General features: G+C 47.6%; 10 protein-coding genes across 10 annotated transcripts; 5 read left to right on the forward strand and 5 right to left on the reverse strand.

Moving 5' to 3' along the window:
• Positions 1-217: 217 nt before the first annotated feature.
• Positions 218-1,890, forward strand: I302_107584 (uncharacterized protein; the record flags this gene model as incomplete). The annotated part of the gene is made up of 9 exons (XM_019193286.1): positions 218-293; positions 349-380; positions 433-622; positions 705-968; positions 1,020-1,083; positions 1,135-1,263; positions 1,326-1,678; positions 1,733-1,791; positions 1,849-1,890. The coding sequence occupies 9 exons, from the start codon at positions 218-220 to the stop codon at positions 1,888-1,890; spliced, it is 1,209 nt and encodes a 402-aa protein (XP_019044763.1).
• A 198-nt stretch (positions 1,891-2,088) lies between these two features.
• I302_107585 (uncharacterized protein) lies at positions 2,089-4,495 on the reverse strand (the record flags this gene model as incomplete). The annotated part of the gene is made up of 9 exons (XM_019193285.1): positions 2,089-2,311; positions 2,368-2,912; positions 2,965-3,031; positions 3,088-3,199; positions 3,251-3,328; positions 3,385-3,551; positions 3,621-3,733; positions 3,793-3,865; positions 3,930-4,495. The coding sequence occupies 9 exons, from the start codon at positions 4,493-4,495 to the stop codon at positions 2,089-2,091; spliced, it is 1,944 nt and encodes a 647-aa protein (XP_019044762.1).
• Positions 4,496-4,962: 467 nt separating this feature from the next.
• Positions 4,963-6,683, reverse strand: I302_107586 (uncharacterized protein; the record flags this gene model as incomplete). Its single annotated transcript, XM_019193284.1, has 5 exons — positions 4,963-5,009; positions 5,073-5,244; positions 5,300-6,214; positions 6,471-6,551; positions 6,666-6,683. 5 exons carry the CDS (start codon positions 6,681-6,683, stop codon positions 4,963-4,965), a joined length of 1,233 nt encoding a protein of 410 aa, XP_019044761.1.
• Positions 6,684-7,161: 478 nt separating this feature from the next.
• Positions 7,162-9,610, reverse strand: I302_107587 (uncharacterized protein; the record flags this gene model as incomplete). Its single annotated transcript, XM_065870486.1, has 12 exons — positions 7,162-7,230; positions 7,307-7,333; positions 7,450-7,559; positions 7,681-7,804; positions 7,862-8,166; positions 8,221-8,350; positions 8,768-8,912; positions 8,976-9,106; positions 9,167-9,234; positions 9,296-9,455; positions 9,512-9,537; positions 9,598-9,610. The coding sequence occupies 12 exons, from the start codon at positions 9,608-9,610 to the stop codon at positions 7,162-7,164; spliced, it is 1,308 nt and encodes a 435-aa protein (XP_065726558.1).
• A 980-nt stretch (positions 9,611-10,590) lies between these two features.
• Positions 10,591-11,222, reverse strand: I302_107588 (uncharacterized protein; the record flags this gene model as incomplete). Its single annotated transcript, XM_065870487.1, has 7 exons — positions 10,591-10,596; positions 10,647-10,678; positions 10,732-10,837; positions 10,886-10,960; positions 11,012-11,056; positions 11,109-11,153; positions 11,205-11,222. The coding sequence occupies 7 exons, from the start codon at positions 11,220-11,222 to the stop codon at positions 10,591-10,593; spliced, it is 327 nt and encodes a 108-aa protein (XP_065726559.1).
• Positions 11,223-11,883: 661 nt separating this feature from the next.
• On the forward strand, positions 11,884-12,926 carry I302_107589 (GTP-binding protein rhoA; the record flags this gene model as incomplete). The annotated part of the gene is made up of 8 exons (XM_065870488.1): positions 11,884-11,920; positions 12,011-12,038; positions 12,093-12,126; positions 12,184-12,276; positions 12,343-12,353; positions 12,413-12,506; positions 12,567-12,812; positions 12,876-12,926. The coding sequence occupies 8 exons, from the start codon at positions 11,884-11,886 to the stop codon at positions 12,924-12,926; spliced, it is 594 nt and encodes a 197-aa protein (XP_065726560.1).
• Positions 12,927-13,800: 874 nt separating this feature from the next.
• On the forward strand, positions 13,801-16,540 carry I302_107590 (uncharacterized protein; the record flags this gene model as incomplete). Its single annotated transcript, XM_065870489.1, has 7 exons — positions 13,801-14,236; positions 14,288-14,634; positions 14,683-15,696; positions 15,752-15,921; positions 15,972-16,067; positions 16,123-16,291; positions 16,343-16,540. The coding sequence occupies 7 exons, from the start codon at positions 13,801-13,803 to the stop codon at positions 16,538-16,540; spliced, it is 2,430 nt and encodes an 809-aa protein (XP_065726561.1).
• Positions 16,541-16,773: 233 nt separating this feature from the next.
• I302_107591 (uncharacterized protein) lies at positions 16,774-17,835 on the reverse strand (the record flags this gene model as incomplete). Its single annotated transcript, XM_019193279.1, has 4 exons — positions 16,774-17,061; positions 17,121-17,222; positions 17,277-17,511; positions 17,561-17,835. 4 exons carry the CDS (start codon positions 17,833-17,835, stop codon positions 16,774-16,776), a joined length of 900 nt encoding a protein of 299 aa, XP_019044756.1.
• Positions 17,836-18,172: 337 nt separating this feature from the next.
• I302_107592 (uncharacterized protein) lies at positions 18,173-20,680 on the forward strand (the record flags this gene model as incomplete). Its single annotated transcript, XM_019193278.2, has 7 exons — positions 18,173-18,409; positions 18,483-18,862; positions 18,916-18,949; positions 19,001-19,282; positions 19,326-20,431; positions 20,501-20,587; positions 20,647-20,680. 7 exons carry the CDS (start codon positions 18,173-18,175, stop codon positions 20,678-20,680), a joined length of 2,160 nt encoding a protein of 719 aa, XP_019044755.2.
• Positions 20,681-21,079: 399 nt separating this feature from the next.
• On the forward strand, positions 21,080-22,676 carry I302_107593 (uncharacterized protein; the record flags this gene model as incomplete). Its single annotated transcript, XM_065870490.1, has 11 exons — positions 21,080-21,121; positions 21,177-21,195; positions 21,253-21,407; positions 21,464-21,507; positions 21,562-21,626; positions 21,685-21,846; positions 21,896-21,939; positions 21,992-22,090; positions 22,144-22,253; positions 22,301-22,468; positions 22,526-22,676. 11 exons carry the CDS (start codon positions 21,080-21,082, stop codon positions 22,674-22,676), a joined length of 1,059 nt encoding a protein of 352 aa, XP_065726562.1.
• Positions 22,677-22,876: the final 200 nt, after the last annotated feature.

The following is a 22,876-nucleotide window of genomic DNA, read 5'->3' on the forward strand; positions in this document are numbered from 1 at the left end:
CTCAGGGTTTGGTTGAGCTAATAACATAAGTTGTTGCCATGTTTTCAGGGTTACTTTGAATGCTAATGCTAATGCCACCGAGTTCATCCTACTACACTACACGTTCATACCCGCGTTATATGAGATACTGTACATATACATATCATCACTCCTTCATATCAACATCATCTTCACTTGACATCTCTCCTTCATACCTACGTAAAGCACAACAGTCACCATGTCCGTTTCAAAAGGAGTATTGCTCATCGGAGGTCCCTCCAAGGGTACACGAATGCGTCCACTGACGCTTGATTGTGAGTCTTTGTTGAACAATCAATCCTGTGAAGATGCTGACAGTAGAGAATTTAGGTCCTAAACCCCTTCTCCCCATTGCCGGAAAGGTCAGTATTCAGCTGATCCGGACAGCACTTAAGCAGCTGACTCGTATAATAGCCCATGATATGGCATCCCTTATCTGCTTTCGCCAAAGTACCAGGTCTCACCGAAGTCATCATGATTGGTTTCTACGAGGATTCAGTGATGAGTGGGTTCATCAAGGAAGCCAAGAGGGAATTCCCTAATATCGCTATAACCTATTTGAGAGAATACAAAGCTCTCGGTACCGCTGGTGGTTTATACCACTGTAAGTCATCTCATCTTCTATTTCTCACCGAGATCCGTTGTATGGCGCGCAATTGAGCTGATACCTTCACTATCAACTTCAGTCCGAGATTCTATCCTCCGTGCGCCAGTCCCTCAGAACATCTTCATCTGCAATATCGATATCTGCTCTGCCTTCCCTTTCACCGAGATCCTCGAGCTCCACTCCAAGCACCGAGGCGTGGGTACGATCATGGGTGTAAACGTCAGAAAGGAGTCCGCTCAGAAATATGGTTGTATCGTCACTGAACCTGAGAGTCAGTTGATGATGCATTATGTGGAGAAGCCTGATAGTTGGATCTCCAATACGGTCAATGGTGGTGTCTACTGTGAGCTAAGCTTTCCATGAATAAGCAGGTCTGAGCTGACTTGAACACTAGTATTCGATAAGTCATTGTTCGACGAGATCAAGATTGCCATGGATGAGAAGACTGCTCGTGCTGCGTAAGTCAGCTTTCGTTATAATCATGAATCATTAGCTAACACTTTCTGCAGAGAGGATCCCCTAGTCAAACCTGACGAGATTCTTCGACTCGAACAAGACGTCATCGTTCCTCTCGCAGCCGCCAAGAAGATGTACGTCTATCAATGCAAGGACTTCTGGAGACAGATCAAGACTGCTGCGTGAGTAATTTCTACTCTTAGTACAACCACGTCAAACTGACGCTCCACATCCACATCCAAAGCTCCGCTGTCACCGCCAACTCCCTGTACCTCACCCGAATTCAAAAATCCAACCCCGACTTCCTCGCCAAATCCTCCCCCAACGTCATCTCACCAGTCTACATCGACTCGACAGCAACCATCGACCCAACAGCCAAGATCGGTCCCAACGTGGCTATAGGTCCAGGAGTGACTGTGGGAGCAGGTGTGAGGGTGAAAGATGCCATCGTGTTGGAAGGGACAAATTTGGAACAACATTCTTGCGTCTTGACCTCGATCGTGGGGGCGAACTGTAATGTCGGTGCGTGGGCGAGGGTGGATGGTAAACCCGAGCCTGAACAGGATGTCAAAGGTCAGATCAGTGTGACTATTTTAGGTGAGTCAGCTGGTCTTCGAAATGGCGAGTTCTGAGCTGATTCATGGGCTGTAGCTACTGAGGTATCCCTTGCCCCCGAAACTCTGGTTAGAAGCTGTATTGTGCTTCCCAACGTGAGCTGTTCGACCGTCATTAATGCCACGTCCACAGCTGACTTCTTGGGTGAATAGAAATCCCTCAACCGAAACTCTGCCAACGAAGTTTTGCTCTAAGCGCGAACTCCTTACAACCTGATATCAGTCTTACATATAAGCTAGAAGCAGAAAATGTTTATACCACTATTAGAATTATCATCTAACACTTGATTATAGGGGGTTCTGAACACATGCATAGGATATATACATCACATTGGTACATATTCATAAAGTCATGAGATAATCGTCATATACAAGTAGTGCTTGGAAATCCCATCACATCTCCAATAATCGATCGATAGCTAATCCCAGATCGTCTCCACTTCCTTCCAACACCGCTTCCACCACATCTTCGTCCAATGCAGGGAACATCTGATGTAATGTCTGGACATTTGCTCGTCTTGTTTGGGCATACGCCTCCTGCGACATGTCGATGGTTGATTGGAGTTGTAGGGACGAGAAGTCTGGTATGGGATTATCACCGGGTGATGGAGTTCCACTGAGATTGTTGAGATTAGCAAATGAAACAAAAGAGTAAGTATCAGAGGTACTTACGCTCGTGAGGTCGGGGCTGAGCCCTCTCCAGGTACACCCAATCCGAACCCCTGGAATGTCCTAGACGGACTTTCAGGCGTAGCAGCTCTGTTGAACTCTGACCTCCTAGTCCTGAAGACATCCCGCGAAGCTGACGTCTGCTCTTGCCTGGAATGCCTTTCAGGAGATCGTTCTTCTCCACTCATACTTCCATCTTCCGACCTATCATCGGAAGGACTCTGCATGGTTTCTAGTATCTTACCAATAGCACTGAGCGGTTTGCTAACCGCTTCCTGGGCGAGATTACCGGTACGTTGGAAGAATCGCTTCGTACCATCCAATGCTTGCACAGTGGTGGTGAGCGATAACGGTCGGGCAGCTTCTTCACCAGAAGTGACAGCGGAGAACGGTGACATGTCGGCTGGAGGGAGGGCTCGAGCTGTAGAAGCGGAGGGGGAAGGTGGTAATTCTTGTATAGCATCTTCCACGTTTTTCTCAAACTCTGCTTGGGTGATATTGCTCAGACTAGAAGCATCCATCGTTTCGATAAAGGCGATTGCTCCGCTCTGCGAGAGCACTTTGTTAGCTTCACCTTACACAGAGATTGGATCAGCTCACCAGACTAGAAAGATAGTAGCCAGCTTCACCTTGCAGCTTGGAAGCGCTTCTAAACCGGCTGATATACCTGCAATTAGGACTTAGCAAAGGTGACACTGAGAAAGTCATTACTGTATAACTCACTCGATATTGGAAAGCATGTTATCGGGGTTCGCTTGGAGCACCACAAAGATCAGAATAGGTACAAATGCATCTGCACCCGTAGCCTCGGCTCCATAAACATTCCGTATTAGACCTGTTCCAAACAGTAAGCTTGATGATTTGTCTGGATCTCATTTCAGCTCACCAAAAATGACTTTGCAGCAATTGAGAATACATATCATCTTATCTCTTGGAGCTTTATAATGATTGATCTTGAGCAGTTCTGTAAGTCGATAATGGTCAGCAAAGGATGAGTTCCAACGTCAATGAGGAACTTACCTTGCTCGGCAAAGCCTAAGAAGCCTTGAGTAGCTTCTCCCTCAGGTACGTCCAAATGTTTCTCTCTGACCCAACCAAACAGTCTCACCCTTTGTGCGAATACAGCATCTCGTTCTAGATCATCGGTAGTGATAGGTTGGGATGGTACCAATTGAGGTGTGAATGTGCTAAAGGAATATACTCATAATCAGTAATTATTTCCAGAGCTGATGTAGGCAGGACACAAGGGGACCTACTAGTTGTATAATCTGTTCATGACCAACTTCTCCATGGCTTCCAAGGCATTATCGAACTCTGGAGAAGTCTGAGACTTCCACGGTTCCACATGAGCCATTTTCTCAGATATGAACTAGTCACCACTACTGATCAGCTTATGGAGCTCTGTTTTGTTGAAAGAGCAACACCCACAGCAAGAAAATCATGTATCAACTTGATCTGCTCGTTCACAGTGAATGGCTTTTTGGCAAAGTTCGATAAGAAGCTGAACAGAGAAAGGAAGTCAGCCAAGACTCCCTTATCAAATTCAGTATACACCACCAACACACCTCTTCAGATAACGAGCTATAGGATCCGCGGGTTTCGTCCTTAGATCTCTCAAGAAGCCTGAGAAGTTGAAAGTAGGTTCCTGATTCGAGGTGATGGAGGTGCTACTTTCAGCTTCGGTCAACCCGACTTGTCTAGGTGTTTCCTGTGGTATATTGGAAGCGGGATCAGGTCGAGCGTTATTCCTGGCGGGTGTGACTGGATCGGCCGATGACGAGGAGGCAGGCGCAGGGGTAGCATAAGGGTCGAATTCTGCTAGATCTGTCTGAGCAGGTCGAGGAGCTGTAGGTGTGAGTGATGAGGAAGGGGTGGAGAGAGGTAATCCTTTAGCAGGGGGAGGATGGGAAGGGGCATCTGGTACGATTGGTTCTGTCCGAGGTGGGGCGGGTGTGGTGAGTTCAGAAGGTTGATTGGGAGGTGCATGATATCCTGCTTGGGCTTGATCTGAGACTGGTAAGTCCATTAGGGATGTGTCGGCTGTTTCGTCAATCACCACGGATGGAGGTGCAGGGGTTGACGGTCCGGCATCTTTCGATGAGTCCGGCTGACTACTGTCGGTAGAGGTCATAGCAATGGGGAATAAGGAGACTGATCAGATAACGTTTACTATCGATTCAGTGGTGCTGTAGTATTTCGTAAGTATTGTTGAGGTATGATAAACAATGAACAAAGAAAGGTTGGATATTTGTCATTTGCATGTTTATCACCTTGGTAGTGAGTATCGTAATCGGGTTGATTTATGCGCGCCGCACGATTAGTTATATACAACGTGGATATCAGATATGGTGCTACCTATGACGAATGTGGCATACACACCACACCATGAAAACAATTGACGCTTTGCTATCTTGCAAGCATGGGCGAGGGTAGATACAATTTATGTATGGTATGTTGGCATATCAAGATCTCAATGAATGTGTATATACGATAAATAATAATAGTTTATTTCTTTTCCAAAATGATGAAAGCAATCTCTCTAAAATCCAAAAGTGTAAAGCAGGCAGAAAATCTATGAGGTGATCACGAACGAGCAATCTAGAGTTTTCCTTCTCGGATCATTCTGAGGTAGTATCGGGCCATTTCTGCGAAAAAGAAGCGAAAAAATAAGCGTCCTATCATTGTACCGAAAACGTGGTTAGACTCACCCTCAACACCTTGCTTGACGGACCACTTGGGTTGCCATTCAAGGGATTCCTTGGCTCGGGCAGTGTCAGCTCTTCGTCGTTGAGGGTCATCAACGGGCATCTCCTTGTGGATGATGTTGACTCGTCGGGGGTTGGCAACGCCTTCGTCTTTTTGGATTTGCTCGACGATGTCCTACAGTGATAGGTTAGTACGGTTTATCACCAATACAAGCGTATTAGTCACTCACTCTGACAGCCTCGGCGAATTCCATGATGGTGAACTCGTGAGAAGAACCGATGTTGGTGGGTCGGGTCTCGTCACCGTTCATGAGGAGGATCAAACCGTCGATCAAGTCGTGAACGTATTGGAAGGATCGGGTTTGTTGACCATCACCGTAGACGGTCATATCTTCACCCTTGAGGGCTTGGATGATGAAGTTGGAAACAACTCGACCATCGTAAGGGTTCATTCGAGGACCGAAAGTGTTGAAGATACGAGCGACTCTGACATCGACACCATCTTGTCTTTGGTAACCGTAGGTGAGGGTTTCAGCAACTCGTTTACCTTCATCGTAACAAGCTCGGGGACCGATACAGTTGACGTGACCCCAGTATTCTTCTCGTTGAGGGTGTTCCTCGGGGTCACCGTAAACTTCGGAAGTGGAGGTGATGAGGAATCTAGCCTTGGTTCGCTTGGCAAGACCGAGCATGTTGAGGGTACCCATGAAAGAGGTCTTGATGGTCTTGACGGCGTTGTATTGGTAGTGAGGGGGAGAGGCGGGACAAGCAAGGTGGTAGATTTGGTCGACTTCGATGAGGAAAGGGTTGACTACATCGTGTCTGACCATTTCAAAGTTGGGGTGACCGACCCAGTGGGAGACGGTAGTCCTGCTACCGGTGAAGAAGTTGTCAAGAACGGTAACTTCGTGACCGAGGAGCATGAGTCGATCGACCAAGTGGGAACCGACGAAACCAGCACCACCAGTGACGAGGATTCTCTTTCGCTCGGTGTTGGGGAGGTTCTTGACAGGGGGGAATTTGGCGACGGTGGTGTATTGGATGGAGTCGGTCTCCTTGAAGTAGGTGGACTCGGATCCGTAGTCCTTGTGACCTTGACCAGCGAGATCGGTTTCTTTGTTACCTTCTTTGAGGAAAGCGGGGGTCTAGTGGGAAAAGGACTGGTCAGTAACAGGCACGTGATCGATACACAATAAACGTTTTTGCGAATGTGCTTCACATGCACGACGCGTAGGAGCAAAGTCAAGACGAAAGAACGACAGAGCGTGATAAGAAGGATGAGAGGTGGATTGGGCAGAACAAGGGTAAGTCGAAGAGGGGAGAGGTGGATAACACGTAGGATGATGGGCAAGACGGTGGAGTGATGGAGACGAAGAGAAGAAGAAGTGGGGCAAAACTCACGAGGTACAAGCTTCTCAAGGTGTCGACTTGGACTCGAGAGTCGAAGCCGAATCTGTTGGCACCGACCTCTGTGATTTTGGTCTAGGAATGAAGTGATAGTTGTCAGCTTGCAGAACGAGATAAGAGACGCGTACGTGGAGCGTTGAGTGATGGGAGCAGATTGGTTTTCTGCGGTTGGAAGACGTGACGACTCACCTCTTGTTGTCCTGACATTTTGTTGTAAAGAATGGAAGGGTTGTGATGAGAGAGAGGCTAAGTAGGGAAGGTTTGAAGAGGTATGTAAGGTGGGATGAAGAAAGAGAAAGAAAGAAGAGAGGAGGATTGATCAGAGCTGGATGATAAAGAATGGTGGTTTTGGTGGTAGTGATGGGGTATGTATGTATGTATGCGACCTATTCCGGAAACGAATAACCAAAGCACGCGTACCGTCCCTGAGCTTAAAATCTAGATTACTACAGTAGTACGCTATGCTCACCGCCGGCATATCGGAATTACTGCCCCTCATCCTCGTGGCGCGTGTTTCGTAAGTCTAGACCACGTGCGTGGCGCCACCAACGTCTATCTTCAACATCCTCCCTACACACCCTTCATCTACCTTCGACAATCCCACAAAGCATCAGTATAATCATATGCATAGTATCGTATAAACACAACGGAAGGGAAGCAGATACATCTGATGGGTGTACGGAAGCTAAAGAGGAGCAATCATGGAGGAAGATTTGGCGTCGGTAATGGTTCGAAGGATATAGTCGTCTCCATTCTGTGAAACATTCCCCAGAGGGAATGGCTCATCAGCAATCGCTCCTACGTGCTCTAAATCGTCTGGAGATGCTTACTACACTCAGATAGCGAACCCAAGGCATCTTTAAGCGTTTTATTAGCCATGATCCTCCGAGGAGTTGTCAGAAACGATTTACTTACAGCCTGGACGAAAAGAAACGGTTAGCCACATTCAGACTATAAGTCGATGATGACTCACTTGATATCCTGATTTCTCTACAATCTTGAGGTATCTGACCTGTATACCTGACACTGTAAAGTAAGGAATCTCAAACTTGACAGATATGGGAGCTCGTTTATCGATTTCCTCTATACAAGCAAAAAGGTCGAAGAGTGGGAAAGTGTCGTAGATTGAATGAAAAGATAAGCCAATTTGGACATAGTCAGCGGTGTCTTTATGCCCACTTCAGCTATTGCATATATTGCTCACCGTTTCGTACACTTGGGAGACCGAAGTGAGCTCTCATCATGTAATCTCGCCCTCCACCTAATTGTTTGATCTTCCACACGAACGCCGACTTCTCAGGAGCATACACCACTGATCCTACCGATGCCTACAGGTATCCTTGTTAGCAATATCAACTATATCAAGAAGGAAGAGATGAACTTACTCTGAACTTGGGACTATCAGCATCATCAGGTACAGGAACGTAGATTTCAACATTGTTGGCTGTACTCCTTCGTTTGAACTGTCCTCTGACTTTGACCATGTATTCTACTCTCGAACCTCTATGGCTTTCTACACTAGCTTCAACGTATACCAAAGGCTTGACGGATTGCGAGAGTCGATAAGACATCAACTCGAATTCACCATCTGGAGGTATGAAAGATATCGTTCGGTCATTCTCGAATCGCGAGAGTCGCACACATTGATGGAACTTGACATCCTCCATCTCGATTGATTTGCCTCGTGCACCTTGACAGTCCTATCAATAATTGGTCCTAGTGCAAAGTCAAAGAATGAACTCACCTCTTCCTGTCGCCTCGAACATAACTTTGTCGTTCAGTCCCAATCTCAACTCTGGCATACCTGAAAGATAGCACTTCATCTTGACAGCACCAAGAATCTCTGATCGGACGACATTTCCGGAGGCGTTGACCTATGTAGACGATATGAGGATTAGAGGATCGATCGTTCGCGCATTATTCCGTCTCGGTTCCCCTCGTCCACGCCTTCTCTTTCGCTCTTCTGTCGCCTTTCTTTCGCTCTTTCTTCCAGCCCCTTCTAAGCATTCCCTCCCAATTTTGCCGTCCTTCCCTCTCTTGCTCCCCTTCCTCTGCGCCGCCCACCTCGTCCCACCTCGTTCTGATTGTCACCCGCCCTTCTTGAATTTTTTCTCGCATTCCCCACTGATCCGCTTCGTCTTGTCCCTTAACCTTATTCTGTGCCCCATCCGCCCCTGCATTCTCCTATAACCTCTCCTAATCCATCTCGGAATCCGTCCCTGTCCCATCTCTCCCCCATCATCCGTTTCACCTCGCCCAACTCTTTCCCCGCGATATGACAAATAACTCACCAGCAAATTGATACTCTCCACAACATCCAAAAACACCTCATTCTTCCTATACCTAATACCCTCGGATCTCCAAGAAACAGCATTGGTAACCGCCATAGGTGGTCTAGCTTGAACTTCGAGTTTATGCGATTCTTGGGTGATGTACCTGTGGCCCACAGAGATATCAGAAATATACCCTTGGAAGGACAACAAAGTAGAGAGCACCTACTCTTGTAATATCTTACTTTCCGTTGTCTGGGGGAAACCGAAATCCATCATTTCATCCAAGAGCTCATATATAATCACAAAGTTATCTCTGATCGATTCTTCCTCGAGCTCTTTGAAGTATTCCGTGAGTACCTGCGGGTATGGAGAGGTGTGAGCGATATCCCAGCGTTGAACAGCGGCAGGGAAGCTGACCGAGCATAATCTGTGAAGGAAGAAGATAATCTCCGCTGCATTCGTATTTCGCTTCGACAAGGCGAGGACTAAGAAATATCGTCGCATGTAAGCTTAGCCTGTCTTTAAGATGGGCTTCTTTGAACTCACGATACAGGTTATTATGCCTGATATGCATGTAGTTGATCCCTTCGTCTGAAAAGCACGGCGTGACCTGTACGTTCTCCTCTTCCATCTCCAAAACCAGGGGCAAGAATCGCTCAATGTAAGATGGGGGCACATCGTCTCGGTAAGATCGTTGAATTAGGGACTGCCCAGCTCATGGTAAGTGATCTATCTAACGCATACATAGGTCTCGTAGCCCACCTTGCCCTTCACGTCGAGGATAGCCACTGAAAAACAATCAGTGAGATTAGCCACACCCTCTCTTTGTAGAGTACAGGAAGACACACCTAAACTGGCCATTTTCGGTCACGATAGATCCTCTGCTCTACGAAGCTATGAGTGATTTCGTCGTAGAATATGAGCCTCTGTACCGTTGCAGGGAGTTAGCTCCGTTGTTGCTACTATGATGATAAGGCTTTCTGAACGTTGCAGTCTATGGTTTTTTGCTGTATCGTCATGTATTATTGCCTGTCTCTATCGGTCAACTTCACTGACACTGCACGTCACGAAGCCTGACACGCTCATTGTTGTTCAGCTGAAACTTGTTTGCTACCCCCAATTAAACACATTGGCTGGGTCCGGTATTTTGGTGGAATGGCTCTGGAGCCCTCGGCAATCGCAGAAATGTTTAAAGCTCTTCGAGGGGGGAGGCAAGGAGGCAAGAAGGATGCAGAGGACGTGCAGAGGGCCGTATGCATGGACCAGGTCTGTATAGAACAATCACAACAAAGTGCAGACTTGTGCCAAGGCAACGATGAAAGAGCGTGAAGGCCTAGAGGTGAAGGCCTTAACCGGCCACAGTGACGCAGCAAGAAATCACGCAATGGAGATAAGACTGCATGGTATAGACATAAGGCTCAGGACGGTCATAATATTTGGTTTCCTCTACAGATTCATAGACATCTACCATTCCTTTGCAAGCTTGAAGGCTGGGACAAATGCACATCAGCTATATACTAGCGGTTGATCGGATCATCTGAGGGATGAACTCACACCACTCGAAATCGAGCCAGATGTTGTTGTCGTCATCTGTTACTCTGGATCGAACAGCATATGTACCAGATCTCGCGAGCATACCGGAAGGTGACTCCTCGGAAGCGAACTGAGACGTCGAGATGAGCTATGTTGAGACCGAAATAAAGGGTAATCATGTACTGACCACTTTGGTATAAGGAGCTGGTTGAGGGCCGTAAGATCCGAGCATAGCTTCTGTCTTATCAACTTTGACACCGGATCTCTTGACGACTTGCAAGAATCTCAATCCAGATACGATCTCATTCTCAACGCTATATCCGGGTTTAGCAATGAGGCCATCTCATAGGACGACACCACTCACACAAAGGTGATACCGACAGAGTATTCGACACCCTCCTTGATTGTCACTATCTGTCAGCTCTGAAGCATGTACGATCATGACTCACAAGGCTCTTTCTTGAGTTTGGCAAGATCCGCAGCTGGTTGAGTGAGGTCTATGGAGATGGCTTTGGGAAGGGTAGGAGAGCTAAGGAAGAGTGTTTTGAGGACAACCTGTTGCAATGTCAGCAAATTAGGATGCTCACTCAGATGTTTACTCACCTTCTTGCTTCCACCCGCACCAGCATTAGCACCAAGACCGAGCGAGGCTTTCCAACGTTGAAGAGATTCGTCGTGCTATTTCGGGCTTAGTTAGCGGGGCACTGTAGATGTAATGACGACACCCACCTGATCAAGAGCAGCGAGCTCGGCAACGGTCTTGCTTTGACCGACCTAATAATCTCGATCAGTCATACTCCTCCAACTAGTCATTATCCCAACCCACTTTGTAGCCTTGAGTCTCGGTAGGAGCGAAGTCCTCTTCGGTGGCCTAAGCGTGATGTGTGAGCTACACTTCGTCGATGATACGTACTAAGCTCACCTCTTGTGGATGGGACATTATGTTGGAGCCTGAAAGGGGGTGACTTGACACAGAGGGTATTCAAGAATATGTAGTGAAGGATGTCAACGATGACAAGTGTAGAAATACGAAACAATCAATCTCAATGATCAAATCACTTTGAATCAGCCAACGCACTTTGTAGCAAGTAGAGTGGAGTGGAGACACCGGTTAAACTGCGTCCGTGCGTGTGAGACTGTATATGACACAAAAAGAACACACGCGACGGGGTAAGTGAAACCACGTGAGAAAACAAAACAAAAAAGATACTTAGCACCGCCACAATCCCTGAAACGCCGTATCCCACAGTATCACATCGTATGATGACGATATGGCATGATATCGTAATGCCAGATTAGGGTGGGATTAGACCATTTGATTACAAAATCGGATATTGTATTTGATTAGGATTAAGATTAGAAATGGGATTTTGTTAACCAAGCCAGCCTCACTGTATGTGTGTACTGTATAGTATACCTCTCACCTCAGTGCTACCTACCCTAACAACCTATTCCTATTCTCGCATATCTCACTATCTGTTAAACACTTTCACCCTCAATATCCATCTCATACAAGTATCATTGACGAACAATACCATTAACGAACAAACCTTATCTCTATCACACCCCTCAGCTACACTTATCAATCTTAAGCAATCAACATGTCAGGAGAGATCAGGCGGAAGTTAGTTATCGTAGGTGAGTTGTATTTCCACTGTCACACCTTCACGCAAAGGGTCGTCACCGGACCGCGTATGGCTGAACCTCCTTGCTGACTCGATTCAACAGGTGATGGTGCTTGTGGTAAAACATGTCTGTAAGTGGAGAAGGACACGATGTAGCTGAAAGATATGCTGACCCAGCATCACAGCCTCATCGTCTTCAGCAAGGGCATGTTCCCAGAGGTCCGTTCGTTTCGTTGACTTGCGTCGTACACAACTTGCTGACACCTTCGCGGATAGGTTTACGTCCCTACCGTATTCGAGAACTACGTTGCCGATGTAGAAGTAGATGGTAAGAAGGTTGAGCTAGCTCTTTGGGATACCGCTGGTCAAGTGAGTGCATGTGTACTTTGGTAGAGTGGCAACGGGTGACTGACGACGCATTGACCATGTTTGCAGGAAGACTACGAGTAAGTCCAAAATTATTCAAAGTCAACCAGAGTTATACTGAACAGGACGCCTCTCATAGTCGACTCCGACCCCTCTCCTACCCCGATTCACACGTCATCCTCATCTGTTTCGCCATTGACTCTCCTGATTCTCTTGATAACGTGCAAGAAAAGGTGCGTGCATCATAGCATTATCACACTTGGCAAAGCTGACATGTCTTTACAAACTCATAGTGGATTTCCGAGGTCCTCCACTTCTGCCAAGGTCTTCCAATTATCCTCGTTGCCTGTAAAAAGGATCTCCGAGATGACCAAAAGACCGTTCAAGATCTCGCTAGAATGAACCAAAGACCCGTTACCCGAGCCGAAGGTTTGGCTGTCGCTCAGAAGATTGGTGCTCAAGGTTATGTCGAATGTAGTGCTAAGACCGGTGAAGGTGTTAGAGAAGTGTTCCAAACCGCGACAAGACATGCTTTGATGGTGAGTGGTGCTGCTGCGGCTGCGTCAACCAGATCCAACTAATCTTTCTATTCTGTACTACAGAGCAAGAAATCAGGACGATCCAAGAAAGGAAAAGGTTGTGTCGTACTCTAAGGCTTTTAGATTCGAGTTGTACTTTTTTCTCATTGTTTACATTCCTGTCTCCATTTCTCGGCAGGCTATATATACCTCTTTCCCCCCTCCACGCTTATATCGCTCATATCTACCCCCTTTCTTTCCCTCACTTGATCATTATTTAGCCAGGATCGCCTTAATGTGTCCTTTTTCGCCGTCTTTCCTCCCATTCCCTCTACTTGATTCATTCTGTTATGTGATATGATGAGGCTCGAGATGATATTTGATGCGTTACATGATACAATATTTTGGGATGTGTCATTCGCAGCTGGTCGAGGTGTGCCATTGTGTTCAAATGAGAATACAGTAAGCATGGAAGCATGACCTAGCGTGAGAACAAGGATGAAGATTGTGTGTATGAAAGGGAGTCATCGGAGTGATTAAAGCGTCACCTCTAGTTTGGACGATGATTGTCATCCTTGATTGCCTTTTGAGATTTCTCAAGTGCTTTGCTTGCATAGAGGTATCATATCCTAGTGTGCAATAGTGTACTGCTCCATTATTCGACATTCGTTCACAATCTGCATATCATCACCAACTGCATTCAAGGTAGAAGAATATCATATAACCAAGGTCAGGTATATACAGTAAAGTAGTAGTGGTGAAGTAGTCACACGCACAGGTCCGCTCTATACGCCCTCCCTCTCATCTCCCTTTCTCTTTCTTTCTTTTGATCTCTGTCATATTCTGTTACATCACTACTAATCTTACTACTCACTTGTTAACAACCACACTTTGCATCTCACATCATCATCATCATCATCATCATCTTCATCTCATATCTCATCGACATTCTGCATATAATCATCAGTCTCTTTTTCACTTGTATTTTGTATCCTAAAGCACATCCACCATGGCGTCTGCACCAGTCGCGCCCATTCGACAACCCAGAGGTCCGTCTGCCAATTCGTTTGGTGCACCTGCACCCGCATCAGCACAGCCTCAGCAACCAGACAATGGTCCTCCTGCTCCAGACACCGAGTCATTACTAAGAAGGCACAACACGGTGTCCACCACAAGACATCAACCCTCATCGTCCATCTCGACCAATCCTGCAGCCTCTTCAGCTTTCCATGGATCGAGGATGAAATCCGGGGTGAATAGGTTCAGAAGTGGTAGTTTATCTTCTGGCACTTCCGAGGGAGGACTGGTAAGAAAAGGAAGTGGAAGAGAAGTAAGGACAGAGGTTGCTGTACCAGAGGGCGAAGTAGAGGAAGGATCCAGTGGTATGGAAACGTCCAATTGGGGTAAAGGGTTGAGCAGGCAGAGCTCTTTACCTTCGAGACGAGGTGAGCGGGTGCTGAATTTCATCACTCATATATATGCTAACACTGGTGCAGCAGCAAACCCCACCTTTGCCAATCGACAAACCGAAGCCCCGCCTGAGCTACCTAAACCGATCATGACCAGTATGGGCCCTCCTCCTCGTCCGCCAAGAAGGATCTCCGTGGCCACTCAGGACCCGGCCTCTCCCCCTCCTGCTCAATCCCCTATAGCTCATGCGCCATCGCACTCATTGTCGTCACTAGCAATGTTCAACAGAGTAACGTTGCCTGCCGCGCAGATGGAAGAGGAGAAGGCTACTGCTGGAGCAAATGTTTCTCGAACACAGAGTCTTCGAGCTCAAGCAAAACACTCGGAGAACGGGGGTTTGGGTAGGAGTACCAGCTTGAAGGGTACGGGCGAGGTGAGTGGGTTTGTCTGACCTTTTGGGCTAAGCTAATGGTTAAACCAGCATCACCGCCCACTCATTCAAGCTCTTTCTCCTCCTTCGCAAAAGACAACCCCTCGCAACCCTTTCACCCCTCCTACTCCTCCTCCAGTGTCATCTACCGCTGCGTTGCCTCCTTTCCAACTCCCTCTTCCAGATTCTCAAAATCTCCAGGTGGACAACAATAACCCCGGCGCTGATCTCAAACGACATCAGAGCTTGACCCAAGGCTACGGTAGCTCCAACAGAGTTCGAGAGCGATTAGAACGAAGTCCTGCGGTGTTGACTTTGGAACAAAGGGAAGAGATCAAGAAGCGAATGGCCCTGACGAAATCCAATGACAATGAACATCCACCTATCAGTCCCATTGTTCCTAGCGTGTGGTCACCTGGTATCCCTACTGGTCAAGACGATGGATGGCACCGAGCTGCTTCTCAACAGCTCCAAGATGCGTTTGATGCGATGAACCTCGGTAGAAAGATGATGGGGGTGGAGGGTAACGGTGGCTTCCAGCAGCCAGAGAGGAAATTGACATTAGAAACGGATGTCCTTCGCCACCCTCAGCCTGCTACAGCTGGCGCTTCATGGCGAAGTAACGACGAGCCAAGCTGGGTCACTAGTCTCGTGGGAGCAGATCACACTCCTTTGGTCGCACCTCGATCTGCTGGACCTGGTACAGCTTCTTGGCAAGATAGAGAGAACGCTTTGAGGCAGCAAAGCTATACTCCTCAACCTCAACAGCAATTCCAACGAGGTGGATGGCAAGATCAAAATCAATTTATGCAACAAGCCAACTTTGGTTTTCTTCAGCAACAACACATGATGGCTATGAAGGGGATGATGCCGCAACCGCCTTACCTGGGTGCCCCGTTCAGTCCTGCATACCCCTCGCCACCTAACACCGCTATGATGCAGAACCAAGCGATGAGTACTCAAGATAGGGATGTGATTGAATTGGCCAGACAAAAGGGGTTGAATCCAGCTACCTATAACTGCCGTCCCGCTGCTGCTAGATTCTTCGTGATCAAGTCATACACAGTAAGTCACTTGACTCGTTATACCAACTGTTAGCTGACTTCGGGCGTCTTTGCAGGAAGAGGACGTTCAGAAGTCTCTCAAACATGAGATCTGGTCTTCTACCGTTTTAGGAAACAAACGACTGGACAACGCTTTCCGAGAGTCGAATGAGACCGGTCCAATCTATCTCTTCTTTTCCGTCAACGGATCTAGGCACTTCTGTGGTGTCGCACAGATGTTAACACCGTGAGTGATTTGAGCAAAATGATTGGGGTATGGCTGATGATACGGAACAGAGTCGACGAGACCACCAACTCAACCGTCTGGGCTCAAGACAAATGGAAGGGGATCTTCAAGGTCAAATGGATCTTTGTCAGAGATGTTCCTTCTCAGTAAGTTATAGTCGTCTTGCGTGGTTAAGCCGTGTCGCTAACCCAGCATCTGCAGAGCACTTCGACACATTCGTCTCACCAATACTCTCGAGAAGAAGCCTATCACAAACTCTCGTGATACTCAGGAACTGCCATACGATGCTGGATGCGAAGTACTCCAGATCTTCCTCGATCACCAAACCAAGTCCAAGACTAGTTTGCTACAGGATTTTGCCTATTACGAGGTGTGTTGTGATTATATTGCTATGTTGTGACCATTGCTGATTCTCTTCCAGCGTCTATCCGCAAATCGATCTCTTCAAGGACAGACTCCTGTCCAGAGTCCCAATGGACCTGGTCAGCCCATGCCCCCCATCATGATGGCACCGATGCCCCAAATGACCCAAATGCCCCAAATGCCCCAAATGCCAATGCAAATGCCCCCTCATTCAGCTGCTCCACCTGTTCCACCCATCCCTGCTCGATTCCGATAGATCTTGTCTCCCTTTATAATTAATAAACATATCTCCCGCAATTGAAGCATATGACGATCTCTGCTTTTCTCTCGACCTAACTTTTGATGACTGTTTATGAAATGACAAATTAACTTTTCCAGATGTTTGAGGAAAGCGACGAAAAATGTGAATATGTAGCTTGGTAATATTACAAAATGCATATGTGTATAGGTTGAGCCAGTGTCCGTATCCAAATCTACGTCATGCCAATACTATGGGAGCTTCTCACCAGCTTGTTCACCTTGTTTCACCCTCCAAGCTTTCCAACCATGAACTGTCCCTCGGACTTTCTCATCTCCTGGATCTTCCTCAAACATCGCACCGGCCCATTCTTCTACTACTTTCTCGTATACCCATCCTTCTCTTGAAGCCGCTAGTCTGGGGAAGAAGGCGTTATCCTCTTTGACGAGATGTGGTCGATGGGAGGTGAAGAAGACGAGCACGCAGGCGTTGGGGGAATGCGAGAGGGTCGAGTTGACCGTCTTGATCAGGGCCTCGTGCTGAACAAGCTTGGATCAGTCAGGATCAAAAGAGAGAAGTGTGGGTAAGGGATACTTACCTGGGAATGGTTGAAGACTAGATCACTCAGTATGAGTAGGTCATATCCCTTGTCGTCTGTCCTAGCCATCAGATGCTTCACGTCGTGACCCCATAAATGGCCCTGGACAGAGATGCATCAGTATGAGAAGCGGGACCATCAGGGCAGCTGACTCACCACCACATCGACATTCCCTCTCAGTTCTCCCGGTACATTCACATCCGCATTGAACCTCATGTTCTCTACCAGATCATTATCCGGATAATCCGTTATCACCACCTGTTTCGCTCCTGCCAAAGTACATGCTATCGAGGGGAGGGCAGCCCCTGCCCCCAGTTCTAGTATTTTTTTGTCCTTTACCAGCAAAGGGTTCCTCAGTAGGTAGGTCGAGAAGACTCGAGCGGTATTCCATCTGCATATAATCAACACACGTGCTTGATCTGTCTTGTGTATATACTTACAGATGATGACCCCAAAGCGGATGACTCCCTACAAGACGCAGTACCAGTTGTCTGCCTCTGTTCTCCTCGTCGATAAGCTGCAAGTTGACGTCGGCAGGTATCTCATAAGTCGAGAAAGAGTATGGTGCAGGTAGTGGTGATTCAGGTTCGGGAAGCAGATCATCAAGACCGAAGAAATCCCCATCTCCGTCTGAAGATGCTGGTGATCTGGATCTGGTCCTAGATCGACGAGAGGGCCCACCGTGGGGTTCGGTATCCGAGTAGTCGCTGAGCATTGTGGACGGGCTAACTTGACAGGATTTGCTTTATACGATAGAACAACATGTTCATATTTTGAACATTTCTCCAGCTTTCACCTCTGATGGTTTTTGTTGTTCGGTCATTGACCTTTGGGCCACGTGGTCGTCATCGTGGTGTAGCTGAGTGATGAGGTGATGTATACCTTGTTTGCGTTGTATACGTTGTATACGTTGTAGGTTTGTTAGGTGGTCACTCTCTGCTTTGCATCCATGATCCCAACGACAACTTCTACCCACAAAAGAACAGTCGGCACTCGAGATAGCATACATGACATCCCTTCAATAACAACAGGAGCTAGACGATCATCACATCATGCCCATGCTCACCGCCATGGGCTCACGCCTCTCTCACATGCTTCACCAATTCATCTTCTCCCTTCCTTCACCTAATAATACCACTTCCCTCGACTTCAAGTCCAACAGAGCTTCCGCAGATGAAGCTAGGCTGGACGAACTGTTCGATGAACCTGGAGAAGGCAGGGCTTTGGCTGGTGGTATAGGACCACTTAGCTTTGTGGGATCGGGATATGGTGTTCTGCTAGTTTTGATGGTAAGTTGCGCTCAAGTCAGCTTGTGCACCCTCAGCTCATTTGGCCAATCGATACTGAACGCTTCACTATCAGGCAATCCTGCTCAACCGTATCCATCATATCGTCCGTCGACCAAGACCACCCCCACCGCCCCTTCCGCACCCTCCTCGCCGAGGCTTGGCCCGACTTCGTCATACCGTCTCTCAGACATTGACACATTCCTCGACTCCGAAATATATCCGGCTTCCGGGAATCTTCGCTCTCACTCGAGCATGGGTCATCTTCACTGTCGTTCTCATGCAGGTCGCGAATGTCTGGCCTCAAGTGAACGAGCACCGATTCTTCGCCCGACCATTGAATAGGGTTGGCAATTGGGTTGGGGACATGGAGATGGAAAAGGTCTGTTGGCAAGTCTTCATCAGCGTATGTACTGGTTTGGCTTGTGGAGGTTTGGCAAATGGATTGGACCGGTCGTGAGTCAGTCTAGCCTCTCTTTATCGCTCTATGCTAATACTTGGAACCGTAGACGGCGAAGGGATGTTGGAGCGAGTTTCAACCTTGTGAGAGCAACTTTTCGTCATGATGACGCCTTAGGCTGACCTTATGCGTAGTTTGGCTACTCTTTCCTTCTTCACTTATACTCGTCCCCTCTCACCCATCATCATCCCACCGGTACCAGTACACGACCTCGACCCGACGTTCATGCGCTCTTCCAACTTTGGCTCGGTCTTACTGAATTAGCTTGGCTACAAGCAGTCGAACTATCTCCATCGTTACGGAACAACTTACTCCTTCCCACCGGAGTTTGCGGTACATTGGGATTGGTCCATTTTGTATATGCGTTGTTGACCGCGCCTCTCAAATTCCCCAGCTTCACCTTTTTGACCCATTTGGTGAGTCGACTGCATGTTAGTTTCAAGCTAACCCTGGTTTTAGATGGCTTTGCTCCTCTCTGTGGTCATCACCTTTACGATCACTCTCAAAGCTATCACTTATCTCTTCACATATGGTTATATCCCTTCTCTGATCAGCTTGCTCCCTCACGAAGGCGTGATCCCAAACCCCCAAGACGACTTTGGAGTTACCTTGCTCAAGATAGGAACAGCTTGTATCGAAGCTACTCAATATTCCGGTCTTCGTAACGAGCTTGTCAATGTTGAAGAACACCGAGGACCTTGGATCGAGATGTCAGCCTCAGGAAGCGATGTCCACAAGACATTTGTGACCGGGGTCAAAGGTTTCGATATGGAGATCACCAATATTGAGGTGTCTCAATTAGCAAATCCGCACGCCGAGAGTCAATATTGGAAAGAGCAGAAAACGTTCTGGAAAGCTTGCGCCAAGAGTGCTAGAGTCTTTGTCTGGGGTATGATCATAGCTACACCGGTTGGAAGAAAGACTATACAATTGGTAAAGAAGGCTTGGCTCAAGAGATGGTGGTATGGTCCTCGACAATGGAGGGTCTGGAGAAGAGAAGCTTGGAGAGAACCACCTCTAGCTGTAGCTCGGAGAAGAATAGCTCGACGTGTCCACGAAGCTCAGGCGATCAGACGTGCTCGCGTTGTCGTTACGCCCTCCCCAGAACCAAGCTATGCTGTTTCCACCGCAGTTGATCCCCAAGCTGAGGCGGTGTCGTACAACCGATTTCTCCTTGGTCAGGTTGAACTGGAAGATGACGATGAGGATTGGGAGGACGATGCCAGCTCGACTTCGAGCAATCAAAGTCTGGACAGTGATATGGAGGAACAAGCTCTGTATCAAGACTTGGTTGCCAACCCGGATCAAGACGGTGAAGATATCCAGCCCGTGCTCCTCGCCCACCTTACTTCTCGAAATTCGACTCCACTCACTCGAAGAAGATACGCGGCTCTGCTAACGAATGGTCCCTCGACACCACAACCCGATCTTGGACTGCAACAGATTATGCAAGAGCGAAGGACATCTTCCGCGACCCATCCGGTTGACGATGAAGACGAAGAGAGGAGGAGAGCATGCGTGGTCTGTATGACACAAATGCGTGATACGATCCTTTGGCCTTGCAGGTGAGTACGGATGTGATCAGATTGGGCTTTGTGCGCTTTGCAAGCTTTGCTTAAACATACCATCCTCAGATGTCTCGCTCTTTGCAACGACTGCCGTGAAAGTCTTGCATCTCGACTTTCCGCTCAAGATCACATGTGTCCATGTTGTAGACGAAAGTGAGTTGAGTTCGATGATCTCGGCGCGACTTTGTCACTAACGATACCTGTTGCTTTAGGGTCGATGGATATAGTCGTATATATATTCCATAGACTTGTTCATGATCTGATCAGAACGTGTGAGACTGACTTCCTGTAACGATATTATGATGATGATAGCCATGTAAACATAATGCATACCCCTCATGTGTCCACTTCGTTGGTGCCAGTTGTCGTTTCCAGCTGTTGACTTTGACCAAAGTGTATGAACGTGTCCGGGTATATCAAATAACCGGTGTATTGATACGACTTGCAATCGAGTAACTTGAATCGAATGATTGATTGAATGAATTACCTGCACCATCCAACCCATATTCCATTCTCATTTCATTTGATGTACTTGTCGTTGCATCCTCGAATAACAACCTAAGAATTCAGTCACCAAACTTGACTGTTGCATCTCAAGACGCTTCAATCTCACTAGACCATTTGATCATCTCGACCTTGCCGACCATGCCCATCGCTACCGAGTTGACGCGTATCTTGGGAATAAAGGTGAGTTACTGTTTGTTGATCTTTGCACATATTGTTGACGACTTCATTCCTCTAGTATCCCATAGTCCAGGGCGGTGAGTTTGCGATGATACTAGACGCATAACCTCATCAACTGACACTATCCAACACAGGAATGCAATGGGTCGGAACACCTCCCTTGGCCGCTGCGGTAGCTTCAGCAGGAGCATTGGGGATGCTCACTGCGCTGACACAGCCTAGTCCTGATGCTTTGCGTGAGGCTATTCGAGAGACTAGGAAACGAATAGGGAATGGAAAGGGGAAATTCGTGAGTGAAGGATGCTCGGTGTCGATCCACGTCAAAGGCTGACCTTCATGAGTCAGGGGGTAAATATCACTTTGTTGCCGTCGATAAACCCACCCGATTAGTGAGTCGCTTCATTCGCTCGAAGACGGGCCAATAGCTCACACCACGGCAACAGCGCTGGATATGCCCGAGCGGCTTTAGAGGAAGGTGTCGAGATATTTGAGACTGCAGGTAACAACCGTGAGTCGTAGCAAGTCATTGGCGATGAAATCGCTAAATAGGCTGAATGGAAATCTAGCAAAACCACTCATCGAATTCATCAAAACATACAGACCTCCAGGGCATTCGGAATCCGAAGCTGTCCCAAAGCGATTTGTGATACACAAGTGCGTGACGGTCAAGCACGCACTGTCAGGTCAGAAGATGGGGGTGGACGTTTTGAGTATTGATGGATTTGAGTGTAAGTCGCATTTGAGTCCCTGCATGGTCCAAGCTAATTACCAGCTTAGGTGCTGGACATCCGGGGGAAGATGATATCGGAGGGATAGTTCTGGTGAGGACTCCTTATCTCCTTCAACAGCCCCATTGGACTGATCGTACCATAGCTTGCCAGAGCTGCTAGCGAGCTTTCCATTCCTTATATCGCTTCTGGCGGTTTCGCCGATGGTCGTGGATTAGCAGCAGCCTTGTCGTTGGGAGCAGCAGTGAGTGTTGCTCTTTCGTCTAAACAAATCGCGTTGACCAACTCCGTTCTCAGGGCGTGAATATGGGTACTCGATTCATGTGTACCGTGGAATCGCCGATCCATCAGAAGATCAAAGAAAAGATCGTCGAGTCGACCGAAAAAGATACGATACACATCTTCCGGTAAGTTCCGTGAAGCGCTGAGGAATTTTGAATTAACGGATTCCCAGGACTCTCCGTAACACCGCGCGAGTATACCGGAATGCGGTGTCTACAGAGGTGGTGAGGTTGGAGAGAAGACCTGGAGGAGCCAAGTTCGAAGATTTGCGTGAACTTGTTGCTGGAGCAAGAGGTAAGAAAGTATACGAGACAGGAGATCATGATGCTGGTATTTGGTCGTGAGTTGAGTCAACATTAGCTCGCAATGAGGAGCATTACTCATGCAAATTCTTTAGTGCTGGTATAGCAGTTGGACTGATCAACGATATTCCGACTTGTAAAGACCTTGTGGTTAAGATTGATGGAGACGCTTCGGATATCATCAGAGGAATGAATCAGCTAATCGTGGCGGATGGAAGTGATATTGCAGTAAGAGCTAAATTGTAGAATATAGAGATGTGGTACAACAGGCTCCGGATGTGTAAATGTATATGTATGACACCCTACACGAAGTCTTGCAGGATGGTGTGTAATGCTTACCTCTGCGAGCCGCTCGGACCCACCGCCAATTTCACTGAATTGTGTTCCAAGACAAAGTTTTTGCTTCGTTCTTCTTCTTCTTCTTCTTCTTTCTTACATATCTTCCC

The sequence above is a fragment of the Kwoniella bestiolae genome, chromosome 6 (genome assembly GCF_000512585.2).
Source record: "Kwoniella bestiolae CBS 10118 chromosome 6, complete sequence".
NCBI classification, from domain to species: Eukaryota; Fungi; Basidiomycota; class Tremellomycetes; order Tremellales; family Cryptococcaceae; genus Kwoniella; species Kwoniella bestiolae.